This window comes from Melopsittacus undulatus, chromosome 3 (genome assembly GCF_012275295.1).
Source record: "Melopsittacus undulatus isolate bMelUnd1 chromosome 3, bMelUnd1.mat.Z, whole genome shotgun sequence".
Taxonomy (NCBI): domain Eukaryota; kingdom Metazoa; phylum Chordata; class Aves; order Psittaciformes; family Psittaculidae; genus Melopsittacus; species Melopsittacus undulatus.
Window position 1 is genome coordinate 14,526,093 of NC_047529.1, and position 25,267 is coordinate 14,551,359.

The 25,267-nt window shown below is 42.7% G+C and overlaps 1 protein-coding gene across 1 annotated transcript in view; it reads right to left on the reverse strand.

Moving 5' to 3' along the window:
* Positions 1–25,267, reverse strand: part of ELP3 (elongator acetyltransferase complex subunit 3) — a 97,869-nt gene that overhangs the window by 13,136 nt on the left and 59,466 nt on the right. The window contains exons 11-14 of the mRNA XM_005146390.4: positions 24,714–24,804; positions 20,125–20,190; positions 13,823–14,050; positions 10,870–10,951 (exon numbers count right to left, since the gene is read on the reverse strand). Coding sequence (XP_005146447.2) covers positions 10,870–10,951; positions 13,823–14,050; positions 20,125–20,190; positions 24,714–24,804 — 467 coding nt within the window. The remainder of the gene's footprint in view (positions 1–10,869; positions 10,952–13,822; positions 14,051–20,124; positions 20,191–24,713; positions 24,805–25,267) is intronic.

The following is a 25,267-nucleotide window of genomic DNA, read 5'->3' on the forward strand; positions in this document are numbered from 1 at the left end:
TGACAGGGCTCCCACAAGTTCATGTGTTCATCTGGACCCAGCAGCAATGGAAGTGGAGAGGGTCACTTGAACATCAATTCTGTCTGCATCTTTGCAGTGCAAGGAGGCTCTGAAAAGGCTCCAGTGCGGCAAATAATGAATCAATACAGCGAACGTAAGTTAATAGCAGTTACCGTCTCGCTTCCAAATTTTGCAGACAACACCCCTCACCTGCTGTGCAGAAATCCTGTTCAGCTTAGTTCTGAACAGAGCACATGGTTAATGAGGACCGTGCATCCTATGGGCCATTTTTCTCCAGCTCTTCCCCAGCTACTCGACTTTCTGATGATCTGGCTAATGAAGCGGGCCCGCAACTCTTGACATCACCTGATCCTCCATGCCTGCCATTCAGAAATCCATCCTGCCTTCCCATCACCACCTTCAGCCTCAGCGCACTCAGATGTGAAACATCCCTGGCCTCTGTCCATGTTAATTTTCTACTTGACAGAACACAAATAGAAGCCTGGTCTGGGGGAAAACTGATCATCTTGCCGCATAGTAATTAGCTTATAGGAAGGAACGGCAGCAGTGCCAGACCTCCACAGAGCCGTGATAAGGCTGCTACGTCACCAGGATGGAGTGAGGCTACGGTGAGATCTCGCTGCAGGGAGACATTAAACTACTGCTTTAGAAGATGAGGCGTGCTGGTGCGGATTTGGCTGCGGTTCCAGACACTTCTCCAGTCTTGGGAGTAAATTATCAATGAGGCTCATTTAAAGGCACCAAAATGCCTGCACTTGGAAGAAGAAAGGAGAGGGTGCTTATTAATGGACCTTAGTGCATTCAGTTTGAACAGGGCAAGCACCTGTGACAGGAGAATTCAATCTCTTCCCCCACCTCCCCAAACAAGCATCTTCTGTGCAGAGATAAGGAGACAATCCTGTTGGTACAAGCCAAGCTAGTCTGCTTTTCTGATGCCAGCATAAGCAGATAACGCTGACAGACGTCACAGCAGATACTGCAGCCGAAAAAAAACCTCTTCCGTGCAAGAGTAATGTATTTATAGAGCTGGCTTTTAGTGTTTGAAAAGTAATTTGTGGTCTTACAGAGCATAAATATTTGGTCTGTGCATTCCTGATCCCTGCCCTTGGAGTAGCCGGCAGCTTTACCCACAGTATCTCAGCTTTCAGATGCACTAAACAAAGGAGGTGGCTACCTGCTGCAACCAGCATGCTCATCAAGGACAAGCAGTAAGACGCCAACTTTTTAGGGACAACATGACAGTAGATTTAGAAAAGATAGTAGGGAGAAGTTCTTCCCTGGAGTGTGGCGAGGCCCTGGCACAGGGTGCCCAGAGAAGCTGTGGCTGCCCCATCCCTGGCAGTGTTCAAGGCCAGGTTGGACAGGGCTTGGAGCAACCTGGTCTAGCGGAATGTGTCCCTGCCTGTGGCAGGGGGATGGAAATGGAGGAGTCTTAAGGTCCCTTCCAACCCAAACCATTCTGTGACTCTATGGTGACGGCGCTGTCCATCTCCTTTGGCAGCCGATTTAGGTTAAGTAGTTAGGGATAGAGATAGCTATTCAGTGTATGTTCAGTTCCTCTGTGGTGAATAAAAGGAATACTCAGTGGCAGCCTCACCTTAGCTTCAGACAAGAATCCAGGTTATGGAGGTAAGATAAGCCACTCTCTGTCACTGATACTGAGACCACCAACCTTTCTATGTCCATAGAAAGTGAAGTTTGAGGCAGCTGCATATGTCAGCAGTGTAAAGTTTAGAGGAAACTGGCTTTCACACACCGAGGACACATGGAGGGTACATGGAGGCAGTGGTGGACAGTAAAACTAGGGTTTGGAGATGGTAACACCAAAAAATCCACATGTAAAGCCAGTGCCTATCCTTGGGACGGGAGGAGACATATCCTTTACAAAAAGCCCCAAATAAACTACAAGAACAGTGATGTTCAACGTGGAGTCAAAGCAAGATATTTTGGTGCCAGGACAGGATGTCGGTTTGGCACAACCCCAACACTTCTCACAAAGAAGAGTAAGAGATTCAGGACTTGGCAAGGAGCTAGAAAACCGTTAACAGCGCAGTGCATACTCACAGCCAGGAGGGGTGCAGCATAAAGCCAGGCTGCCTGGGTGTAGCAAGCTCTGACAAGTGGATGTCTCGCACTCAGTTATTGCTAAGCTGTGTGTCAGGACAGGCTGGTCAGAGCTACTCAGGGATCAGCCAGTTGTGCTCCATGTCTTCAATGTAGAGGCATGAAGGCCACAAAGCACATCTAGGAATGACAGCAGCGGTTGAGCAGATCCCTTTGGTGGCTCGGTGATCGGCTGTGATGCTTTCTCCCTCCCTGGACGAGCATGTGGGCTTTGGTTAGTGGTGCTGGGCACTTCCAGGGGCACCAAGTCCTCACAAGTGTGAGGATCATGTGTGTGCTGCTATGCACTCATTCACACTGTTCTGTCTCTGCAGACGTGCTGGTTACAGCCTCTCTCCCGATTTCCTAGATTGCTATGTTAGATGATGCACACATTAGAACAACACAAATATCTGGGATGGGAACTCACCCAAAACTCCCCTGCATACACATTATTTAAATTCACAAAGATTACTTTAAAAGGAGGTAGGGAAGCATTTCTGCCATGTGTTTTTCAGCACTGTGTGTAACTACTGTACTTCAAAAGAGAAGGTTATCAGTCTTGCCATTTTATTGCTCAGGTGCTTCAAGTAACTGTAAAGCACTGACTCAAATCTCTCCAATCATTGTTATTGCCAAAGGTAACCACCCAAATCAGAGTATGACACTAGAACAATTGAGTTGCTGGTTAGAGGAAACACAAAGGATCCACAATACATGAATTTCTTTAAGAACATCCAGTCAGGAGCTTTATGCTTCTGTCTTTTAGGAGGGGGAGGATCCAGGACTTCCAGTATTTCAGAATTCATTATGTTACATTTCACATACTCATCACTGGTGCTGTATTAAAGAAACAGTTTAAAGTATTTGCTACAGGTTTACAGTCAGAAGGGATTAATTGTGGGATGTCAAGCAACAAAGTCCAAACAATAGCAATAGGAACCCTCAAGGAGAAAACAGGAAAGGCTTTAACAAAGGACTGTCCTCTACTCGTGTTTACCTAGATCAAAGGATTACTCTTCCCAAGCTCAAGATACAACGGTGGGGCAGTGCAACTGACCTCTATAAAGCTTATGGAAAAGGGATGGGGAGAGAAGTTTATCAGCTGTTGCAAGCAGGCAGACTGGCAAGACAGAAAAATCCCTCGGGGGCTATCAGATACAAAGGCACCCTCTCTGACTCTAGAAGTCCTTGGGCAACGAACAGCTGGAGGCTGAGATGATGTCTGCATGCTTACTGGATATTTGCTCCCTCCTGCAGACACCCAGCACTGGCAGTGTCAGAAATGACACAATGATCCGACCTGCTGCAGCCTACTCACATTCTTTGGGCAGAGGCAGAATCTGAAGCAAATACGCTGCAAGCTGGGCTAAATGACAACAGGCACGAGGGCTGCATTGTATTTACACAGCAGGAGTAACTCCTAAAGGGGACCCTGGCAAGTGCTGACACCTACGGACTGCAAAATGTGGGGGATAGCCTCAAAAGAGAGCTAAAAAAAGTCCAATCCCGAACAGAAAGAAATGAAGGTCTGTAGGCCGAATGGTAGAAGAAGAGTGGAAGGGAAAGCTTCTTTAGGGACTGGAGTATCATCATCCTACCAAAAGAAGAGAAAACCCTGAATACAGAATTCAAACTTCAGCTACTGACAAAAAGGAAGAAGCAATTATAAATTCAGCAGGCTTATGAGCCATCCACTAACCTCAAACACCAAGGTTTCTTACAGCTTCAGTGCCTGATGACTTCTGGACATCAGAGGAGTAACATGTTTAAAATTATTTCAGTGTAATTTAGGTCTGGGGGCTTTTTTTTAAAGGGAAAAAAAAGATGCAAATTCAAAGCAGGTACAACTGAAAGAAAAAAAAACCAGAACAAAACACCCACCACAGCACAAAACCAACAAAAGGCGAAGAAAACACACATGCAATTACAAATGCTGGAAAATGGAAAAACAGACATAGCAGATCAGACCTCCCCAGAGCTCTGAATAATGGAGTGATGCCTCCAGGGTCTACCATTCAGCTACCCAAGCCTGCATACTAATATACTGCTCACATCAGAAGGGTAGAAAGGCACCACTCATGCAGAAAATTACCTTAAATGAGCAATGACTTCATGATAAAAAAGCCACTCACTTTTTTACTTTGCTCTTTGATTTAGGGGGGGAGGACACAGCCTCCCTACCGCTAAGGAGCAGGCAGCACACTTCTGTCTCTGTGCTTAAACCAAGAGGCAGGCCACAAAACCACCTTGTTATTGTGAATATTTAATTCTGGTTGGTTTAGTCAAATGTCCAGAGATGAGACTGCATCTCTGGGGGAAAGCATGTACCTTAGCAAACTTAGTATCTGAGGTCCACTGCATGCAGGATCACTAGCATCCAAGCTTTAGAGCTGAGAATCCACACAGTGGCAATACAAGAGGTATAACTACAGCATCACGCACAATGAGAAACCAGAGTACCTACGGCAGATATAATTTCCCATCCAACTGGTACCCTAATCACCCTAAGTGCTGCCAGAATCCAAAATGCCCTTCCAACCTGGCTTGCAAATGCTCATCTTCCCTTACTAGTGCATTTGTCATTGACTCCAGAGTTGATTAAATGCAGTTCTCCCACTGGTCCTCTTCAAATGAAGTGATATTTAACTAGACACACCATGAGGCAGCTGCGGTACAGCCTAGCTTGCCTTGTGCATCATTCCCTGGTTCATTGCCTGTGATGATTCCTGGGTGCCTGATGCAGGGGACCTCAGATTTTCCTTTGTTTGGAAGTAACCTTGCATGGTTTTAGGTACCATCATTGTAAGCAATAGTGACCCTGTTGAATTCTGTTGCATCTTTTCCCTTTTCTGTCCATAAATTAAGCAACCCCAACAGAAGAAAACAGCCTTACAACGTTTAGAGGTTTAGCTGAACCCGCTTATTCCAAGAACAGCAGGGAGAGTAAAATGCTTTGGAAAGAGTCTGCTGGGAAGCTCGTTTTATCTCTTTTTTTTTCTCTGGGAGCACAAATTAACGTGTTCTGAAGAAGCATGGGAACTGATGGCATTCATTTGTGCAGTCCTGGTTTGAAAATGCTTTTAGAGGAAAAACCTCACTGTCTCATGAATACCTCCGCTTGTGACATAGGGAGAGGTCCTTATGCCGCTCTGGGTAGGGTGACTGCAGGCAATGAGGTGCAGAATGCTACCCACACTGCGGGAAGAGACTGGTAGACTAGGGAGGAGTGTTAAGTCTTTTCTATAACAGGCTGCAGAGACGAACAAAGCACACCGGAGATAAGCCTGCCTTAAGCCAGAAGTAATTCTCAGCTAAAGCAGCAGTTGAAAAGCTGGACTGCAAGCGTGCATCAAATTTGGGTTATAAACATGACAAAGTTGAAACCCCCAACTCAACAAACTCTACACTCAAAGGTCTGACTAAGAACAAGCTTTAAGCCCTTAACCCCTGGTACAGCCTTGAAAAGGAGGATTACCACTTGCTGGCAGTGTAAGAACAATGCAGTCAGAGAGGAAGATTCCCATGAAAGTAAATGGTATTTATTTTTAAATCCCTGCAAACTGCTATTGCTCACAGTTCTGATTCAATGCTATTTAAACTGCTGAGTATTACAAGTCACTAGGATGGAAATCACCTTTTCATCAGTATTCTAACTTCTAAATACTTCCTACCTGACCTAATTATAGAACTGGTGAGGTTTTTTAGTTGTTTGGGTCTTACAAATTTGGGAATAGTTTGGCTTGAGATGGGGGAAAGGGTTGCTGAGGAGGGAAGAAGCACAAAGGAGATTTCCCCACACATTCAGCACCCGCTCACTAGATTTGTGTAGGGTTTGTCTTACTAGTTCTTTCCCTGCCCACAAGGAAAGCTTTGGTGCGTGGAGACACAAAACCCTTAATGAATCAAGACAAGTGGAAGTTTTTGGTCTGTACTATGCAGAAGTTAGGCCACACTAAATCTTTGTAAGATTATCTGATGGTATACATGTATATCAAAGCTTCCAACACCAGAACACCCTTGCAGAATGAAGGCTGTTGCAGAAATGCCCTTGCTTAAGGATAACAATATTCCTGTTCCCACCTGTGTTAAAATCACAGTTAATAAAGTATCAAGCCTGTTTTCAAAGCTGTTAAATTATTAAACCTTTAAAACTGAAGTTCATTAAGAACTAGAGGATTGTACACAGCAGCTATTCCACAGCACCAATCCCCTACTACACATTTATCCTTGGCTTCTTCCAAATCCCCCTAATTAATTTTTTTCAAAGGCCATCAATCTAAAGCAGACAAACATCAGCGAGTCAATTCATTAATGTTCCCATATTTCCACTTATCTTGGGCCACTTCTTCTCTTATTAATAGCTACTGAGATTGGCATTTCTAAAAATAACCAACCAGCGCTGGAAGCAAAACTCCAGGGAGTCCTCCCGAGCTCCATCAATCCTTCAGCAACATTTTGGAGTCTCGTCCTAAGTTCTCCTGAGTACACCCTGGCAGTTGGCAATCTCTAAGGCAGTCCATGAATCAACATCCTATGAACTATGAGATGCTGATTACTCAATTTATTACTTCTAGGGTGACCAAAGGGCTGTTTACATGAGGAAATTAGAATACTTCAGAGTACTGTCAAATGTGCCCTGAAACCTTACTTCTGATTTATGTGTTAGTTCAGTTTCTCTCTCTTTAATGTTCTTCATTGCAGGTGAATTTAACACTTGTATGATGCATCAGATCTACTTTTAGAAAGTTCCAAATCTCCGTTTTCTCCCTAACTGCAAAAGGCAAAGGCAGGGGTAACACGGTTTCCTTAATACATGAGACAGCATGCTCAAGCAGCACCAACAGACTGGGAGATGAGTCACCAACAATTTTCTCTCTCATGGAGACTACAGAAAGCAGGTGGTATTAGTTTTAATTTCTATTCACAGCCATGCGATTGTGGATTCCTGGCTGCTGCAGTATGCTTAAGAGAAAGATGTTGGGATCAGTCACCCCAATCTGATTATTATGGTCCTACTGATCTTAATCAGGAGGCAATCATGAATTACTCACTTGTTTCCCATTTACATGTTTGCATCAAGTGATTTTACAGTACTGCCTGAAAGAGAATGTAAAAATATGAACACTTCATGCTGAAATATGCCACTGACTCACTGCTGAGGGGGATGGAGTTTCAGCCCTTTTTGAAGCAAGAAACAGGCAACTGCAAGACAGACACACCTGACCTAACGAAGGGGATATCTGCATTTGCAGGCAAGTGAAATGATGTTTCATTAAGAATATTGGCAAGGTTATATGTAGGGAGAAAGCAAGCAGAGCCAGAGGGGAAAAGATTATGCCTGAAGTCCTTCGTGGAGTCTGGACAAAGGGAAAATTTGCTCTGGCAGCTAACATGCTCTGACATAGAGGAAAGGTGTTTCTAATGAGTGAGGCTCTAATGGACATATCCTGAGATGACAGGAAATGTTGAATACTACCTTGATCAGGATGGGCAGCAAATCAGGTGGACAGGAGCGAGGCGTTTCTAATGTAACCTCACTAAAAGCAGATTACTCATGAGTTGGCTTGCTTTCTTCCTCTCTTCTCCCCTTTCTCTCTCTCTCTTTCCCTTCCTCCTTTCCTCCCTTCCTTCCTCCCTCACTTTCTTTCCTTCCTTCCTCCCTCCCTCTCTTTCTTTCTTTCCTGTTTTTCATAACCATTTGTAACTGTATTGCCTATGTTAGATGTTGTACACACCTATTTTCATCTGAATCTGCCTTCATATGGCTGGAGTTAAACACATTTCCAAACAAGCCATGCTTCAATCCAAGCCAGAGGCTCCTGGATCCCACCAGATCTATCCAGCTCCCCAGATTTATTCCCTAAAGGGTGAGAGGGACCCCACCAGTTGCAGGAGATGGAGAGGGGTGTCTGGCCTTACACATCTGGAAAGATAGGAAAAAAAAGTTCTTCCCTGTGAGGGTGGTGGGGTGCTGGCACAGGCTACCCAGAGAAACCGTGGCTGCCCCGTACAAGGCAGTGTTGAAGGCCAGACTGGATGGGCCTTTGAGCAACCTGGAATGTGTCCCTGCCCATGGCAGAGTGTTGGAATCTAGGATTCTATGACTCTATGGTCTTCAGTGATCAGTGGTGTAAAACACAGCTCTGGCGTGCTGCGGCAGACAAGGCTCTGGCATGTAGCAGAATACTGGGGGAAACCAGTCATTTGGGGTCCCCAGAAAATGTTCTGGTCTGCAACAACCAGTATAGGATGCCCCTACTCAAAGCCCAGGTAGGGAACAGTCACAGATGATCATAAGATCATTAAATGCAGGGAAGAGCCACAGATAATCATAAGATCATTCAATGGTTTGGACTGGAAGAGACTTTTAGAGATCATCAAGTCCAACCCCCATGCCACAATGACTGCTGCTCATTTCTAACCAGAGCTGCTAATTTCTAACCAGAATTAGAATGAATTTTACTTGATCTCAGAGACCAGCCCTAATCTTTAGACAGTAACAAAAACTGTCCATGCTGTCCTCTTGTAAACATATATGTATTTCTTTTTGGATAAATCAATGAGAGAGCTTGCCATTTAGACATATCCTGCCTAAAAACTGGTATAGTACAGAAATTCAGCCATCCACTCTGCTACTTTGCTAGCAGGAGCCCTGAGGAGGACTAATGCTGCTTCATGCAATCCTCCCGCAGAGCACATGAATCAGCATGGACCAGGGACCATTCCCTGAAGATACAGTTTGCATGTTCAGGCACTATTTAGTTGACTAATACTGATGTAGCCATTAAGTGTAAGACTGGAAAATACTGATGAAGAAAGTATTTTCTTCAACATAAAATATAAAGCAAAAGCTGCACAGAAAGCCTAACACCCTTACAAGCTTCCCTCTAGAAAGCAATCAAAAGTTTGTAACATGTTGGAGATGTAATCTTGCAGTGGGTTCCCAGATTAAAAATCTATTTTGAAACCACAATTAGCAAAACCAAGTTCATCCTCCAATGGAGGAAGAACTTCTGGATGCATTTTTATTTCAGATAAAACCTACAGGGGAACGGCAATTCAAGTGGTAACATCTCCAAGGAAACAGCTGGAAATCTTGTGGTCTTCACAGATGCTGTAGTATTCTGTATTCCAAGACAAACTGCACTATGCTGTACTTTGCACTCCAGGGAAGAAAAAAATACCCCAAAACCAAAAACCAAAGAACAGAGATGAACTCTTAGTAGGATGCCACAAACTGTGCATGCAGCAAAACAAGACTTCTTGTACTGGATCTTCATGCAAAGAATATATTCTTCATATCAGTTTGCTAAAATACAGCTAAAATCAGTAATTAGCATGGAATGCTTTCATAAATCATTTTTTAGCAATTGCTGTATGTTTTCTGTTCTTCTCAAAAGAAGTGCTCTTTAGCACAGAGGAACTGTGACTTCCTCTCTCCACATATACCAAGCCAAGATTCTACCAGCAAAACCAAAAGAAACTATTTTCACCTTTGCCTCTACTCCATTCCAAGTTCAAACTGATATCCATGAAGCAGCAATCAGGAAACAGGACTGACATGTGTCTTAAATAAGAAACAGAGGAACTACAGAACGAAGAATTATCTTTAAGCATCCTGGGCTGCAGCAGCAGCAACATAACGAGCAGGTCAAGGGAGGCCAGGCTGGACGGGGCTTGGAGCAACTGGGTCTAGTGGAAGGTGTCCCTGTTACAGGGAGGTTGCAACTGGATGATCTTTAAGGTCCCTTCCAACCCAAACTGTTCTGTGATTCTCTGATCTGACTACCGCTTATACACTGCCCTCACTCATGTGCTGACTCATGTCTCAAGTATTTGTCAATACGGCCCACATTGGCTTTTCAACATCCAGGGACATTACAGAGCCAGAAACACATAGAACAACTCTTTGCTTCAGCACTGAGCAGCACAGATCAAAGTTGTGGATTTCTACTTTTCAGGGGTTTTCAGCAGCAGAAGGTTATTATTTGAGAGGTCTAAAATATAGCTATTCCATTTAAATTCCCCAGCATACATTAATCTTACACCAACAAAAGTTTCTCTTTCAAAGCAATTTGCCAGCTTCCCCAGTCATAGACCTCTATGCCTGTAAAAGCTTTCTATGGCTACTATAACTGCTAATATAAGACAAATTAAGACACAAAGGCAGTCCTGACCTTGACTTCACACACACGCAATGAACTGATGCCTCTATTCTTAGCCACAATGCCTCAAAAATGAATTAGGAGAAAGGGCTGCAGCTCTTTCTTATATAGCTCCCTTCTTCATGATAATACTTAATGTATCCTAAAAGCACATCTGTCCCCTCTAATGACAGTACTTGCAGAAAGACGCTAAAATGGAGGCTGGCAATTTTCCATCCTTATAAACTCTGGAAAGCAGCCCTTGACAATAACAACCTGCGATGGGGTGAAATCAGCAGGGTTGGAAATAGCAGTGTTTGGAGGAGGAAGACACCCGTGGTCACGCTGTCTGTCTCCTTCGGCACTAAGAACAGGATAGTTCCCTGCAGCGCATCCTCTAGTATGCTGCTTATAATAACAGTACTGTCTGGACAAAGCTACAATGGAATTTAACTCCATTAAGAAGAAACATCTGCTGATGCTCATTTTCTTCCAAATACGATGAATGTTCACAGCAGTGGCGTTGGCTGCAGTGGGTTTATTTTCAAATTAATTTATATATATATATATTTTAAAAAAAGGTAACAAGGAAAGGTACCTGAAATTACAGCAATTTTCCATGACCCATGTTCCTCCTTGGCTATTCTTTCTGCCTCCTCCATCAGTAACATACCAAACCCCTATAATGGGAGAAATCACAGGAAAAAAAAAGGTAAGTTCTCTAAAAAGTAGAAAATACAAGCAAGCTCAGAATGTAAGCACCAATACAGTTCCAAAAGACTTATATTTTTGTCACAAGAATGATCCTGTGATCAGGAATATTGCTGAATATTGCAGGAGAGGGCTTGAGAAGAAGTGCACCAATACTAAGCTTTACAGTAGAGCTTTCCCAGTGGTTTTTATTTTTACTATCAGGAAATTATTCATAGGCAGTTCTAGTGTCTGAATGCTTCTCAGCGGAGGGAACAGAATGAAGTTAAATCCATTGATGGTAGGTCGACTTGGTAGGCATCCTATAATTCCTGGTGCTGAATGAGTCTATCTGGCCGAGACAACCGATTCTAAACAACAATCACCCACCATAACAGAGCTGGGTTTGTGCTAGTGAATTTAAGAGTCTGCGTGTGAACGCCAGATGCACATGCCTATGCTGTTGAATTGCAGAAAGATCCCAGTGCCATTCTGATGAGGGACATAAGCTCAAATGGATCATAGAATGGTTAGGATTGGAATGGACCTTAAAGCCCATCTAGTCCCAACCCCCTGCCAAAGACAGGGACACCTTTCACTAGACCAGGATGTGGCCAGACACTACTGACCAGAAATGGGCCTTGCTGCTGTTCACTTTTCTGATATACATCAGCTTTAGTGCCTCAGACTTTATTCCCACAACCCCTCCAGGAATCAAGTGCTGCTACCGTGCTTGTTTCAGGATGAAGAACTTTGGCAGGCAGCAACCATAGGGCTTGTCAGGGCTACCCACAAAGGCTACAGCAAACTCGTGCATGACCCCTGCAGGAGGTCATGCTAGGCTCAAGCTCTGTATTGCTCTCTAAGGCTCAGCTCATGACACAGGAGGTGCCAAATCAAAAAGAATTGCAGATGAACATGTTAATATTCTGGACCAGATCCACACCTCTGTTTATGTTTGGAAATCTGGCACAGCAGGAGTGCTACTGGAATCATGATAAATACTTCAAAAGAAGAGAATAGCCTTTCCACTCTATTTTAACAACCTCCTTGGTCCTATATATCTTGGAGTAACTGATTGGATTAATTATCTCTTAACATTAGGATGGGAATTATACTCAGCTCTTTGTTCATCTGTTTTTCTGACAAGATGTATAGAATGGGGCTGTGGCAACACTGAAGCAGATATGATTTAGTTCTAAATAACACTGAACACTTACAGGCATTTTTAAATAACACATAGAAATCTTCATTCAGAAACATCCTTCTAATCAGAAATTGCCCCCACAACTGTGAAGAACATTTTCTGATTAACCTCTTGAACATAGACTATTTAGAACGAACATGAGTGCGTCATATGCCATGAAATTTCAATTTGCAGCCTATTTTAATGTTTGTAGTTGGCTACTTTCAATTGATTTTGTCCCACTTAAGACAAGAAAAAAACAAAAAACTTTTTATTCCTCACATACTTAGGATGACTTTTTTTTTTCTCCCTACATTTGTAACTGTTAACTGTTTTACGGTGGAAATACCCACTTCTCTCCCCACCTCCCCAAACACTGCCTTATGGTCACACATCATCAGCATCTAGCAGAACTGCATCTTAATGCATATACTCAGGGAAAGATTAATAAATACAAGGATGTTAATTTAAAACATCAGCCCTGAGCACTTCTGGCAAAGAGGACAAACTGATTGCTTTTTAAAAAGCTCAGTCTAAAGGTTCAGAACCTATCAGGGCAAAATCTAATTCACATTTTTGCTCACCGCAAGCCACAGCATGTCACATGCAGCAAAAGGATAATGTGTTATTTTCATGAGTCACTGCAAGGAATTACAAACACAGCTTTCCACTCCATTCCTCACATGCTTTAGGATATATATGTGAAATGGTCTCACAAGTATGTCTGAAGCAAAAAACTGTCTGACCCAACTGAAGGAGTTTACTTGGGAGTATCACCACATCACCCAAATCAATAAACATCTCAGAACCAAAGCTGGAATTCTAGTTTTGGTAGGAAGAACATATTCAATAAATGTATCTTTGAAAGAAAACTGGGTAGTACCAAATAAAACTTCACCTTCCCATATGTAAATATGTCTCACCACTGTGAAGGTGGTGAGGCCCTGGCACAGGGTGCCTTGAGAAGCTATGGCTACCCCATTCCTGGCAGTGTTCAAGGCCAGGGTGGACAGGGTTTGGAGCAATCTGGTCTAGTGGAAGGTGCTCCTGCCCGTGGCAAGGGGGTTGGAACTGGATGAGCTTCAAGGTCCCTTCCAAACCAAACTATTCAATGTTTCTGTGATTATTTTAGATTTCAGAAGTAAAATTCATCTACTGAACATGATCAATTTTACAAGGAAATAAAAAGACAATGGATCACAGAATCATAAAATCATAAACCAGGTTGGAAGGCACTTCAGGGTATCCCCTTTGTTTTGTTTTTGCTCAGTCTGCAGTCAAGTCTGATGTACTGTACAGGTTATCAAAGGAAAGAAACTTCCAAACTAACGATGCTCAATACTGGAAAGTCAAATTAGCAGCAGCATATACAAGCTTGTATTGTACAGGCATGAAGCAACACTGATAGCATTCAGATGTGCTTTTTTGTTTTGTAATTTCAGAGCAGTTGCAGTTGCCTAAACATGATCACACTAGTAAAAACTCAGAAGCAGCATGATGTTGGCAGGTGAAATTCAAGAAAGGGCTCAAATCCAATTCTGTTTTATTGCAGTGACTATAATTCAGAGCAACTGAATGAATCTCAGATAATAAAATTCTTCTCCCATTATACGAGGGAGAGGGGAGGAACATGCAAGAAAAAGGCACAGATGAAAAATAAAGATGCTTGGAGTACCTGGTGCTGAAATTTTGAAGGATCCCTACTGCTCACAGGGACAACACTCCCATACACGTGCAATTCCCGGACAATGGAAACACCTCCTTTCAGCTCAGGTCTGAATGACTCCTCCGAACACTTCCGCAGTCGTAGAAGGCCAACGAGAATATCCTGCTCTGGATCTTCATAGGAGAGGAAGGTCTCCCAGCCACCATTAGCAACGTAATCTCTTCTAACTAATTCAATCTGGTCAAAGAGAATAAGCGAGGACAAATACAAAGAGGAAAAGAGAAAGGGAAAATGTCCTTAAAAATATTTAAAGCAACAAACTGAACAGACCAAAACCAATTTCATGGGTCCATAAACTATTATGATTCAGAGAAAACATCAAGTGCTTTCTTAAAGGCCAATTTAATTCTAGACGGATTTTAGCAGTACTGGGTAAGAACTGCTGTTACTGCAGTCATATTAAACACAAAACATGTGACTACTTTAATAGAAATGTATTTGCCAATGAGACAGAACTAGTCTTCTATCCTACTTGTAGGTTTTCAAGAAGGGCAAGTTACACATGTGGTCACATGTTTGTAAGTCAGAAACCTAAACCCCACATTTCTTAGTTACTCGAGTTTCATAACCAGTGCAAAATCAATGGGAGCAGCAACTCTCACCTCTAACCAAGGGACTATCTCTAATTGAAATTCAGTTACAAACTTGCTAATTTAGAAGTAGTTTTGCATCTGCCTTAACAAAACCTGCATTTATGACTTTGTCTCTACTGCTTTGCAAAGGAAATGGCTTGAGATATCTATAGAACATGGATCTTCTACGTAGCAGTTAACTTCCTTATTAATTACCAATTAGTACTTTCTGGTACCTCACAGGTTCTACTGACATGAGCAAACTGTAGTGCAACAGGAGAGGATCTGACAAAGTTGGTGTTCAGTGAATACTGCATTACATGTGCTTTACAGAATCAGCAGGAAGTTTTCTAAATTATTCAGACATTTCTGAAGACAGCAAAATCATCCAGACAAGTACTCTGAGAACTGAACAGTAACAACTTTTAAGTTGCTTCAAATGCAATTTTTTATAACAATCCAGACAAAGGAATGTCTGCAGATCACAAGTGGAAGAGAAAGCAAAGTGAGAGTGGGCTGACTGTGGAGAATACAATAAAGACCACGCTTGGGTAGAAGAAATTACTTCTGCAGAGCACCTAGAAGCTATGAAGAGTAGCTAGGGGATGAGGGAGCAGAAAGAAGAAAAACCTTCTGTTTCAGACAGTCATGACCTACCATCATCAAGTAGCACCAGGACCCAAGACATGACTCCCTTATGTCAAGATGAGATCTGATTAGATGTCATGTAACTGGAGCTGTGTTTATATGTAGCTGAGCTAGCCCTGAGTTAATTTAATGTAACCTGTAGCTGATGATGATAACATCACATATCTGGTGACACAGTGAGTCCCTTTATTTATGTTTTGAGTTGATATGGTAGAGCTGACATAGCTGCCCATCCTTTCTGCAGGTATTCATTGCTCACCTCTAACAACTAGTTGCTAAGCAGGCTGAATTTATTTCTCAAATTGCCTGGCTCAACAGAGGAGAAGCAGCAAGAGTTTGCAGTATTGAGAGCTTGATGACAACATAATATACATTGGTGGAGCTTAAATATACCCCATGAACCAGGCACCTATCACCAGCTGCCGTACATTAGGTGGATTCTTGGAAGGCACTTTCTAAATTAACCTGAAAGGACTCAGGTTGCTGTGCTTCCAGATGCTTTCAAAATGAGGGGCAATCAGAAGATTTGCTTTAAAAGCACATCCCTAGCCTCAACTAAAGCCACCACATAGGTATAGCTGCCATTGTTCTGACAGATTACTTTAACTTTAGGAGTTCAAACATATATGGCAAGTGCCAGTGAATGCCATGTGTACCAGCACTGTACTGGTCTTCCTAACATTTATCCTGATAGTACAGTATAGGATTGATCCCTCTGTATAGGTGTATTGATTCCTGTGTGCTCAGGTGGCCAAGAAGACCAATAATGGCTTGTGTCAGCAACAGTGTGGCCAGCAGAACAAGGGCAATGACCATCCCTCTGTACTCAGCCCTGATGAGGCTGCACTTCGAATTCTGTGTTCAGTTCTGGGCCCCTCACTACAAGATAGACATTGAGGTGCTGGAGTGGGGTCCAGAAAAGGGCAATGGAGCATAAGTTCTGTGAGAAACTGGAGGGTTTTATCCTGGAGAAAATGAGGCTCAGGAGAGATCTTCTTGCTCTCTAAAACTACCTGACAGGAGGTTGTAGTGAGGTGGGGTCCGTCTCTTCTTACAAGTAACAAGTGATAGGACAATAGGAAATGGCTTCAAGTTGTGCCAGAGAAGGTTTAGATTGGGTATTAGGAAGAATTTCTTTCCCAAAAGGGCTGTCAAGCACTGGAACAGGCTGCCCAGGGCAGTGGTGGAGTCACCATCCCTGGAGGTATTTAAAAGATGTATAGATGTGGTGCTTGGGGACCTGGTTTAGTGGTGGACTTTGCAGTGCTGGGTTAATGGTTGGACTTGATGATCTTAAGGGTCTTTTCCAATCTAAACAATTCTGTGACTCTATCTTGCCATGCTTTCCCAGTATTACCACAAATTAGAGCAAAGGACCTCAGTATTTTTTTGCAAACCTTCTCATACCCAGAAATCCATGAATTAAAGATTTGTTTATAGAAAAGCCATAAGGGATTCTGTCGCCTGCCTGCTCTACTCCATGACAAAGCCTGGGTGAATGCATCTCACAATTACATCCCTTGCTGACTGCAGAAGCAAGGCTCATTTCAACACTGATGTACAGCTCGCAGGGTAAGCACCCAAGCAGACATCTACTGATGTGCCAAGTTCTCTGAGAGCGTAACTCCACTCCAGCTTGTGTGTCAGGACAGCTGACACACACGCTGATCCAGATCTACAATTAAGTACATAATGTCACCAGTAAAATGGAAATGTGCAGGAAAAGAGATTTTTTAAATACCCATATTGTCCAGCTAGGTTTGTGTGTGAAAAAACAGTTGGGGTAAAGCTTCCTGCTAATGTATAGAAAGCCCCTGAATATATTATTAAGCACTGTTAGAGTTTGAGATGGCATGATTGGAGAATTCTTTGTTTCTTCTGAGGACACAACAAAACCAGTAGAAAGCCTGGTTCCACTGCTTGTCCTCCAGGAGGGTCTAGATGCTGTGTTATGCCCACTGCCAGTCTGAAAGCCACTTAGAAACAAAGCAAGACTACAGGAACCTTTACCAGGAGCTTTTGCATTATGTGCATCTTCTTAGCACCAGCAGCACGCACCAGATAAGGTCATATGTTCAGAAAAGTCCCTCCTGGGTTGAGTTTTTTGTTTTCCCCAGTTCCCTGAGCACAGAGGGTCCCTACAATACATAAATCCCTCTCAAAGGGGTTTTGGGAAGTCATGAGATCTACAAAGACTTTTCCTTCTGGGATACGAATATGAATGTGGCAAAAGCCATCCAGAATTGCCTCCTGGTCAGCTGGTGCACAGCTATGGGCAGCATCATACCACAATCCCCAGCACCAGTTTGTTGTCTGTAAGCATCCTACGCGCTGGGTAAGTATAACCCTCATCAAAGTAGATCACCATTTCAGTATGCAACCCTATCAAATCTCTGTCGCAGCCTGTTTTAAACTTACTTTTACAAACAAAGGGGAAAATCCAGTTTCAGATTACACTAAACCTAAGCCGGCTTAAAAACCTGTCTTCTTCCTACAAAGGCTTCATATTGAGATCATTACCTTGATACAACCCTGCTTTGCAGCAACAGAAGTTTCTGCATTTTACACTTTCTGCTTTAACACTAATGTAGGTTCATATCCGTAACAGAGCTGTCATTGCCCTTTGCCTTTCAAATACTGTCATTCTGAATGTCTCTTTACAGCAACAATTCACTAGAGCATTTTTAAGGCTATTACATAGCACTAGGCAGCCTTAACCACTCTGAGAGCAAGCAAATACCTGCCACTGCAATGGAGAAATGCCACTAATTGAAAAGGAAGCTTGGAGACAGCTCTGTAAATAACTAGGTATAGGCAAGTAATCTACTTCAAATTGATCTAAAAAAACCTGAAATACTTTTAAAAGCAGACATGTAATCACCATTATGAAAATACATACTGCCTACTGATCCTTAACAGAAAGAAGATGCATAAAGTCTAAGTGATTACAGCAAGCAATTAATTTATTTTAGATCTGACATGATAGCCTCTCTTATCAAGAGGATGTGCTGTTTACTTACGAAGCCAAAAACAACATCATACCTTGTCATTAGTCTAAAGTGCATGAAAAATTATACCATCTTCAGAATATTTCTCTTGCTTGCTGTCATGATAAATTTTGCAAAGACTACATAATGACATCCTCCTGTCACTCAGATGGATGAGTTTAACAAAAGGAATTTTCAACATAACATTGCTTTGAAAACCCTGTGATAAGCTATTTGCTAACTACTCAAAAAATTTACAATTTAAATTAGATTAGCACCACAGACAACAGACATCTTTGGAAGATATTCTGTGAGATGACCGCAGATTAGATAACAAGATAAAGGCTGCATGGCCTACATCCAAATGAGTCTGTACAGCCTCAATTCTTGCAGAAATCTGGTAAGAACAAGATTATTTATTGGGGATTGTTACACATTTATATAAATTATCCTGGGCTGCACCATTAGCAGTGTTACCAGCAGGGTGAGAGATGGGATTCTCTGCCTCTGCTCTGGTGAGAACCCCCCTGCAGTCCTGTATCCAGCTCTTCGGCCCCATCATAAGGAGGATGTTGGAGCAAATCCAGAGGTGGCCACAGAGGAGCTCAGTGGGCTGGAGCAGCTCTACTATGGAGACAGGCTGAGAGAGATGGGCTTGTTCAGCCTGGAGAAGAGAAGGCTCCAGGGAGACCTTAGAGCAGCTTCCAGTGCCTAAAGGGCTGACAAGAAAGCTGGAGAGGGGCTTTTGACAAGGGCCTGTAGGGACAGGACAAGGGGGAATGGCTTTAACCTGACAGAGGGGAGATTGAGAAGTTCTTCACTATGAAGGTGCTGAGGCCCTGGCACAGGGTGCCCAGAGAAGCTGTGGCTGCCCCATCCCTGGCAGTGTTCAAGGACAGGCTGGATGGGGCCTTGAGTAACCTGGTCTAGTGGAAGGTGTCCCTGCCCATGGCAGAGGGGTGGAACAAGATGACAGCCTCCTAGACTAGATGATAAGGTCTCCTTCAACCCAAACCATTCTGTGATTCTATGATCCTACAAATTGCTCTCTTTCTGCTGACACAGAGAAAGCCTAACCCCAGTTTAGTGGCTCACATTTTAGAAAGTGTGTATGTGCCCACTGCACATGAGAAGAAAGACATGTCCTTCTGATTTGGGTTGCTCCCTGGGAGTAGCAGTATCTTCCGCCTGGCACAAAGAATTCGTGTTTGAAAGTAAAGGCAATATATGACGGACAAACTCCAGAACGGTTTCAGTCCCTCCCTAATATTAGCAAAGGAAAAGGAACAGCATACTTTGAGGGTATGACTGATTAACCATGGCATATATGTATAGTAAGATGGATCAGACCATGTGTGATATTCGCAAGCTTATCTCCTTGGATGCCACGGACCTCCTGACAACTCCCTAGAAGGATCAATCCCTCCTTGTGACTACAGTGAACTGAAGGATTAGCTTCCTAAACTGGATGCTTGAAGTGCAGTAATGAACATTTCGCTTTCTACAAAATAAGCATACCAATATTTCTGTGGACTATTTTAGGAAGAAGAAACACAACATAAGGGTCATATGCTAAATGAATCCACTCACATATACACACATATATGTGTGGAAGTGTATTTACACACAAACCATTTGCCTCTATAAACATTCACAAAGCATGTAAAGTCGTCTTGCTAAACAGTCATTCCTGTTCCGCATACACACACGGTATTATTGGTATTTTCTAGATCCAAATTTATAACCAGGAGGGAGAAGAGGGAAGGCAGTTATTTTGTTACGGCAGTGAAAATACCAAAGTAACTGCTGGCTGCAGTCAGTTTATTGAACATGGTGGTCCATAAATTTTAGCATGTGACTGCACTCAAACAAAAGACATCCAAAGCTGCTGAGAAAATAAATGGAAAATTGGATCCATCTACAAAGGCAAACCACAGGATTGGACGTGCAACAAATGGGTCCCAACGCCTCCGCACTGAACACATATAACAAATCGTGTCTGATAGAAGCTCCTAGGAAAAAAAACCCAAAAGACAAATCTTACCTGGTATGGTCTCACTTTATGGTGAATTTCTTGAATTCCGACTTCTCTTGTCCTTACATCACGACACTAAGAAAAGAAAGGGAGGGGAAAAAAAGTTACATAGGAGAAAAACATTAAGCTTTGCAACATACAGATTTCCAACACCTATTGGGTTCAAAACTAAACTGAAAGAGCATGAAGTTGCACAGATTAATTTCAAATGGGTAGACTTCAAAACAAAAATGCTCACCGATCCATTCTTAATACACCTCAGAAAGAGGTCTTAGTGCTAAATGGAAAGACATGCTGGCAAAAATCAATTCACTAAGCAACCATTATGGCTCAAGAGGAAACATAGCCTTTTTCACAAGCAGCAGAGTCTGGAGGCAAAGTTAACGCATATAGAAAAGTAACAGATAAAAAACAAAAAGATTTGGCATAATCCATTTTTATCCTTCATTGGGAAGGTCTAACATTGGTAAAGTCTACACCAAAGCACCTGAGAGTCCTTAAACAGACAGATTTTGAATCTCAGCAACCCCTTTTCTTGCTTTTAAATGAGAATTGTTGCAGAAACCCTGTCCAAATATCATAAAGTAAAGCGAACACTGCTCTGGCATTCACTGAGGCTTGGGACCAATGATGCAGAAAACAAAGAGAGCCAAAAGAAATCTTCCCTTCCTTAGAAGCCAGACAGAGAAGGAGATGAGGGTCCAAGTTCAGTGCTTGAGAGATGGGTTATAGCTTTGTGCTTCTCAACAAAGTCAATCAAAGTTGAGTGATTTGGCACCCATTCGTGTAAGCAAAGGGCTGTAATAGTATGAACGCTCCTACTGTGAAAGACTACATGCATCCACATCTTAGAGGGTTTCTTGGAAGTCCAACACTAAACCCAATTTTGTCAGCAAAGTGTAGCCACAAGAGTCTTACCCAAAGCAACTGAGTGGCAAATGCTTGTTTCATAGAATCATACATAGATTAGACCTATCTTATAAAAATAGCACTCATTCACATCAACATAAAACACCTTTATAAAACCAAGGGGTCTGATCCAGAAGTCCCAGAGAACACTGTCAGACTTTAAAAAGGATAAGGCTAAAGAATGTTTGTCTTTACTGTAAAAAGCTACTGGACAGGTGTTTAGTTTTCCTTTTCAGTTTTCTAAACTGCTGGAAACTTGGTAATTGGCTTCAGAACAAGCAGCTTAAAAGCATTAAAATTAACTACTTAACTTGGTCATGAAATTAACCCAGGAAAGGAGGTCTTGTGGGCTGCAGGTAGGTAACTGGTTACATCTGTTTGCATTTCAGAGGTTTTTCTGCAAACCAGAAGACTAAGAGATCATTATTCAGGAGAATAATATTGCTTTTATCATCAGCTTTCTTTCAAGCTTTTTATATGTGAAACTATAAAGTCTGGGCATTGTTCTACAATATCTAGACTAAGACAGTCTAGATCATAGAATCATAGAATAGTTAGGGCTGGAAAGGACCTTAAGATCATCTAGTACCAACCCCCCTGCCGTGGGCAGGGACACCTCACACTAAACCATGTCACCCAAGGCTTCATCCGACCTGGCCTTAAAGATAGTTTCATTCCACTAGCTCTGCTGTATTTGGAAGGAAGGAAGATAACCTCCACCAACAGGTTAAAACTGGTCTAACGGTAAGAGTACCTACCTGTCCATGGATTTTGAAAAGTCAGACTTGCAGATGGGGATGCAAAAGCCCAATTCACACAGAAATTCTGAATACCCAGAACAAGCACAGCTCCATCTCATGCCCTGTCCTCCTCTGAATGCTTTTTAATTCCATTATCAATATAAAGCAACCATCTCCCAAATAGCAAGGAAAAAAAAGTGTGGGCTTGTGTTAGTTTTTTAGAGTGGGCTATAGTAAAAGCAGGATTCCAGGATTAAGTGTTCAAGGCAAGGCTGGATAGGCTTTGAGCAACCTGGTCTAGTAGAAGGTGTCTGTGCCCATGGCAGGGGGCTGGAACTAGATGAGCTTTAATGGACTTTCCAACACAAATAATTCTGTGATTCGCTGTCATACCAGGATTCTAGAGTAGAAAAATTCATCTCTGCTTTACAATTTCTTAGCTACAGAAACAGAACTGTAAAAGACAGAGAAACATCCACTCTTCATTAAGAGGAACTGAGGAAGCGCAACGTATTCTGGGATGCTGCTTAAAAATTCTCTGTCCCAATGGTGTATCTCCACTTGCACTCAGTCGCCAGCAATCATAAAGGCTAGCATCTGGTTCCACAAGGCCCTTCAAGAATAATTTCTTTCCAGCAACCACAGACACAAGCTGCAGTGTTGGCATGACTGATACTGATCCTATCCCTCTAACATGCTCCTCACTAAGCCATTCCCCAGAGACGGATACCAGAACTGCCAGAGCTGGTGAGCTGGCAAAGATATGATTCCTGTAAGTCCCTTCCTTGCCTCAGCCTTTTCCTCTCTTTAAGAGACAAGAGGACAAAGTATATATATAATTTTCTCCTATGACACAACAAAACCACAACAGTACCTTACATTTCAAGCTATACTGGTTCCTCATTCCACCAGCTGCAGTGTTTCTGCCTCACTACATTAAAACCTATTATCACCTGCACAGTAGAGATCTCCACAGATTTGGTACTAAAAGCAACGACTGCCAGCCTGACAAGCTCTTTAATGGTTCAGCTCTGCCCTAACTGCCATGGATCAGCTATCCCCACTTCTCCAGCTGGTCTTGATCAGGTTCTGATCAAATGATGTGGTTTCAGCATCAAACCCAAGAAGTGTTCACTTAGCTCTAAAAAGCTCAACTGAAAAAGCTCAGCTGCATCAAGGAGATTGCCTCCCCTGCCTGGTTTTGAAGTGAAAAGTCAGCAGGAGGGATGGAAGCTTCTGTGGATGGCAAAGCTGTCTGCCAAATCCTGGCTTGCTACTGGAGAGAGACTGGGATGAATGATTTAGGGAGAAAGTCCAGGGAACCAGCTTAGGAAAGATTGAGGGGTACAGAAAGCACAGCTGGAAGAAGACAGTCCGGAGTCTTTTCTGATCTTCTGCATAGCAACTACAAGATCCAAGTGAAATGGCAAAGGCACTAAAGGAGCTAGATACAGCCAAGAGATTTATGTTAAATACCAAAAATACAGGTCAGGAGCACAAGCTGGTGTGGGACTACAGACACAAACCCAGTGGCTGAAGACTTTATATTGCTGCATGCAGTAATGCCTTAAAACATCTTTAAGAAAAGGTGAGCTAGAAAGAGGGAGCACTGAATACACAATGCAGATGTGTGGAACAGCTGTGGTGAGGATGTGTCCCTGCCTGAACACCAGAGCAATTAAAGCCCTCTGGAATAGTCTCAGGGAGCATGTGGTTCATGTGATGTTTTCACAGAATCCTAGAATCACAGGTTGGAAGGGACCTCAAGGATCATCTATTCCAACCTTCTTTGGCAAAGCATGACCTAGACTAGATGGCCCTGCACCCTGTCCAGCCAAATCTTAAAAGTGTCCTATGTTGGGGAGTCACCACTTCCCTGGGGAGATTATTCCAGTGGCTGGTTCTGACTGTGAAAAAATTTCCCTTTCATGTCCAGTCAGAATCTCCCCATTAGTAACTTGTGCCCATCACCCCTTATCTTTTCCATGTGACTTCTTGTCAAAAAGGGAGTCTCCTTCATCTTTGTAGCCATGCTTTAAATACTGGAACATGAGGATAAGGTCTCCCCTGAGCCTTTTCTGCAGACTGAACAAGCCCAGCTCTCTTAGCCTTTCTTCACACAGCTGCCTAGTCCCTGGATCATTGTTGTGGTCCTTCTCTGGACCCTCTCCAGCCTGGCCACATCTTTTTTGTACAGTGGGGACCAAAACTGAAGTCAGACGTCCCAAGAAAGGAAGAACTTAGCATAATTTTACTGGAGGATTCTGCAAACTGTGGTTAATAACTAGGTTTCAGAGGAAGGTTCAAAGAATGAGCAGTGTCACAGCAGACCATGAGATGCACTGTGAATGCCAACTGCTGCAGTGATCTTCCGAGACAAACCAGGACAGGTACACGTACCTCCTTCTGACTTCAAATACAAACACAATTCCTCCTTCCCCGTTGTTCTTTCCACCCCCACTCCTATTTTTATTTGACTAAACAAATATGAAGAATATCAAGTCTCATTTGTTTGTGCTGAAATCTCTCTTGCCCTCAGACTAAGAGCTTTTCTTTTAGTTGTTCAGTCAAGTAAGTGCATGCGTGGGAAAAAGAAAGAAAGGAGAATTTCTAATAGCATAAATTAAAAAGAAATTTTCCTGCATTCTCTCTGATTTAAGGGTTTCATTCTGCTAAAAAATGGAGTATCACAGACTAGCTACCAGGTGCATTCAGGAAAAGGGTGAAAGTGCTAAACTAAAAATCAGCAAGACAAAACCAGCTTTTCAGAAGGATCATCAAGGCGCTTTTCAATCATTAACTTTTTTTTCTTTAAGACCTCTGCAGATCATTTCAGTTCAGCAGTAAACCTGGCTCTTATTGTGCCTTCCAGTCATTCCTTTCCTTTATGCTATTTTGTATAAAGTCATCAAGCAGCTCTCCTTCAGTACCAACTGACAAATATTTTACCTGTGTCCCAAGATCTTTCATTCTGGCCAAGGCAAGCTCTCTCAGGTTCCCGTGCTCCACTCCAGAGCTGACTAGCGGCATTGGGATATCTCTGTGTAAAAGAGCAAAAGCAAAAAGCACAAACAACTGCATTAGCAGACAACAGACCACAAAACACCATTACAATCACCTAAGCCAAGATCCCAAATAGCAGACCACAGAACTTATCTGACTTACCTTCATTTCAAGTCTTTGGTTGGACAGGAAATAACACAGACAAAACACAACTAAGAGCAGGGGAAAAACAAAGTGAAAAAGCTACAGATTTTACTTCAGTAAAAAAAGACAAAAGAAGGCTTTTAGAATCCTAAGAAACAGGTTATAATTTTGCTCTCAGTTCTTCACTTGGAAATTTGGGAAAAAAAAGAACACCCAGCTGGGCCTGTGACTCCAGGTCAGATGTTCTCCACGTTATCTGTTGCTGAGACCAGCAATTAGGAACCAGACTGCATCTTTCTGCAGTCTCTGAGTTGAAGGGACATCAGGGAAAATTCATCAGAATTACATTTTGATAC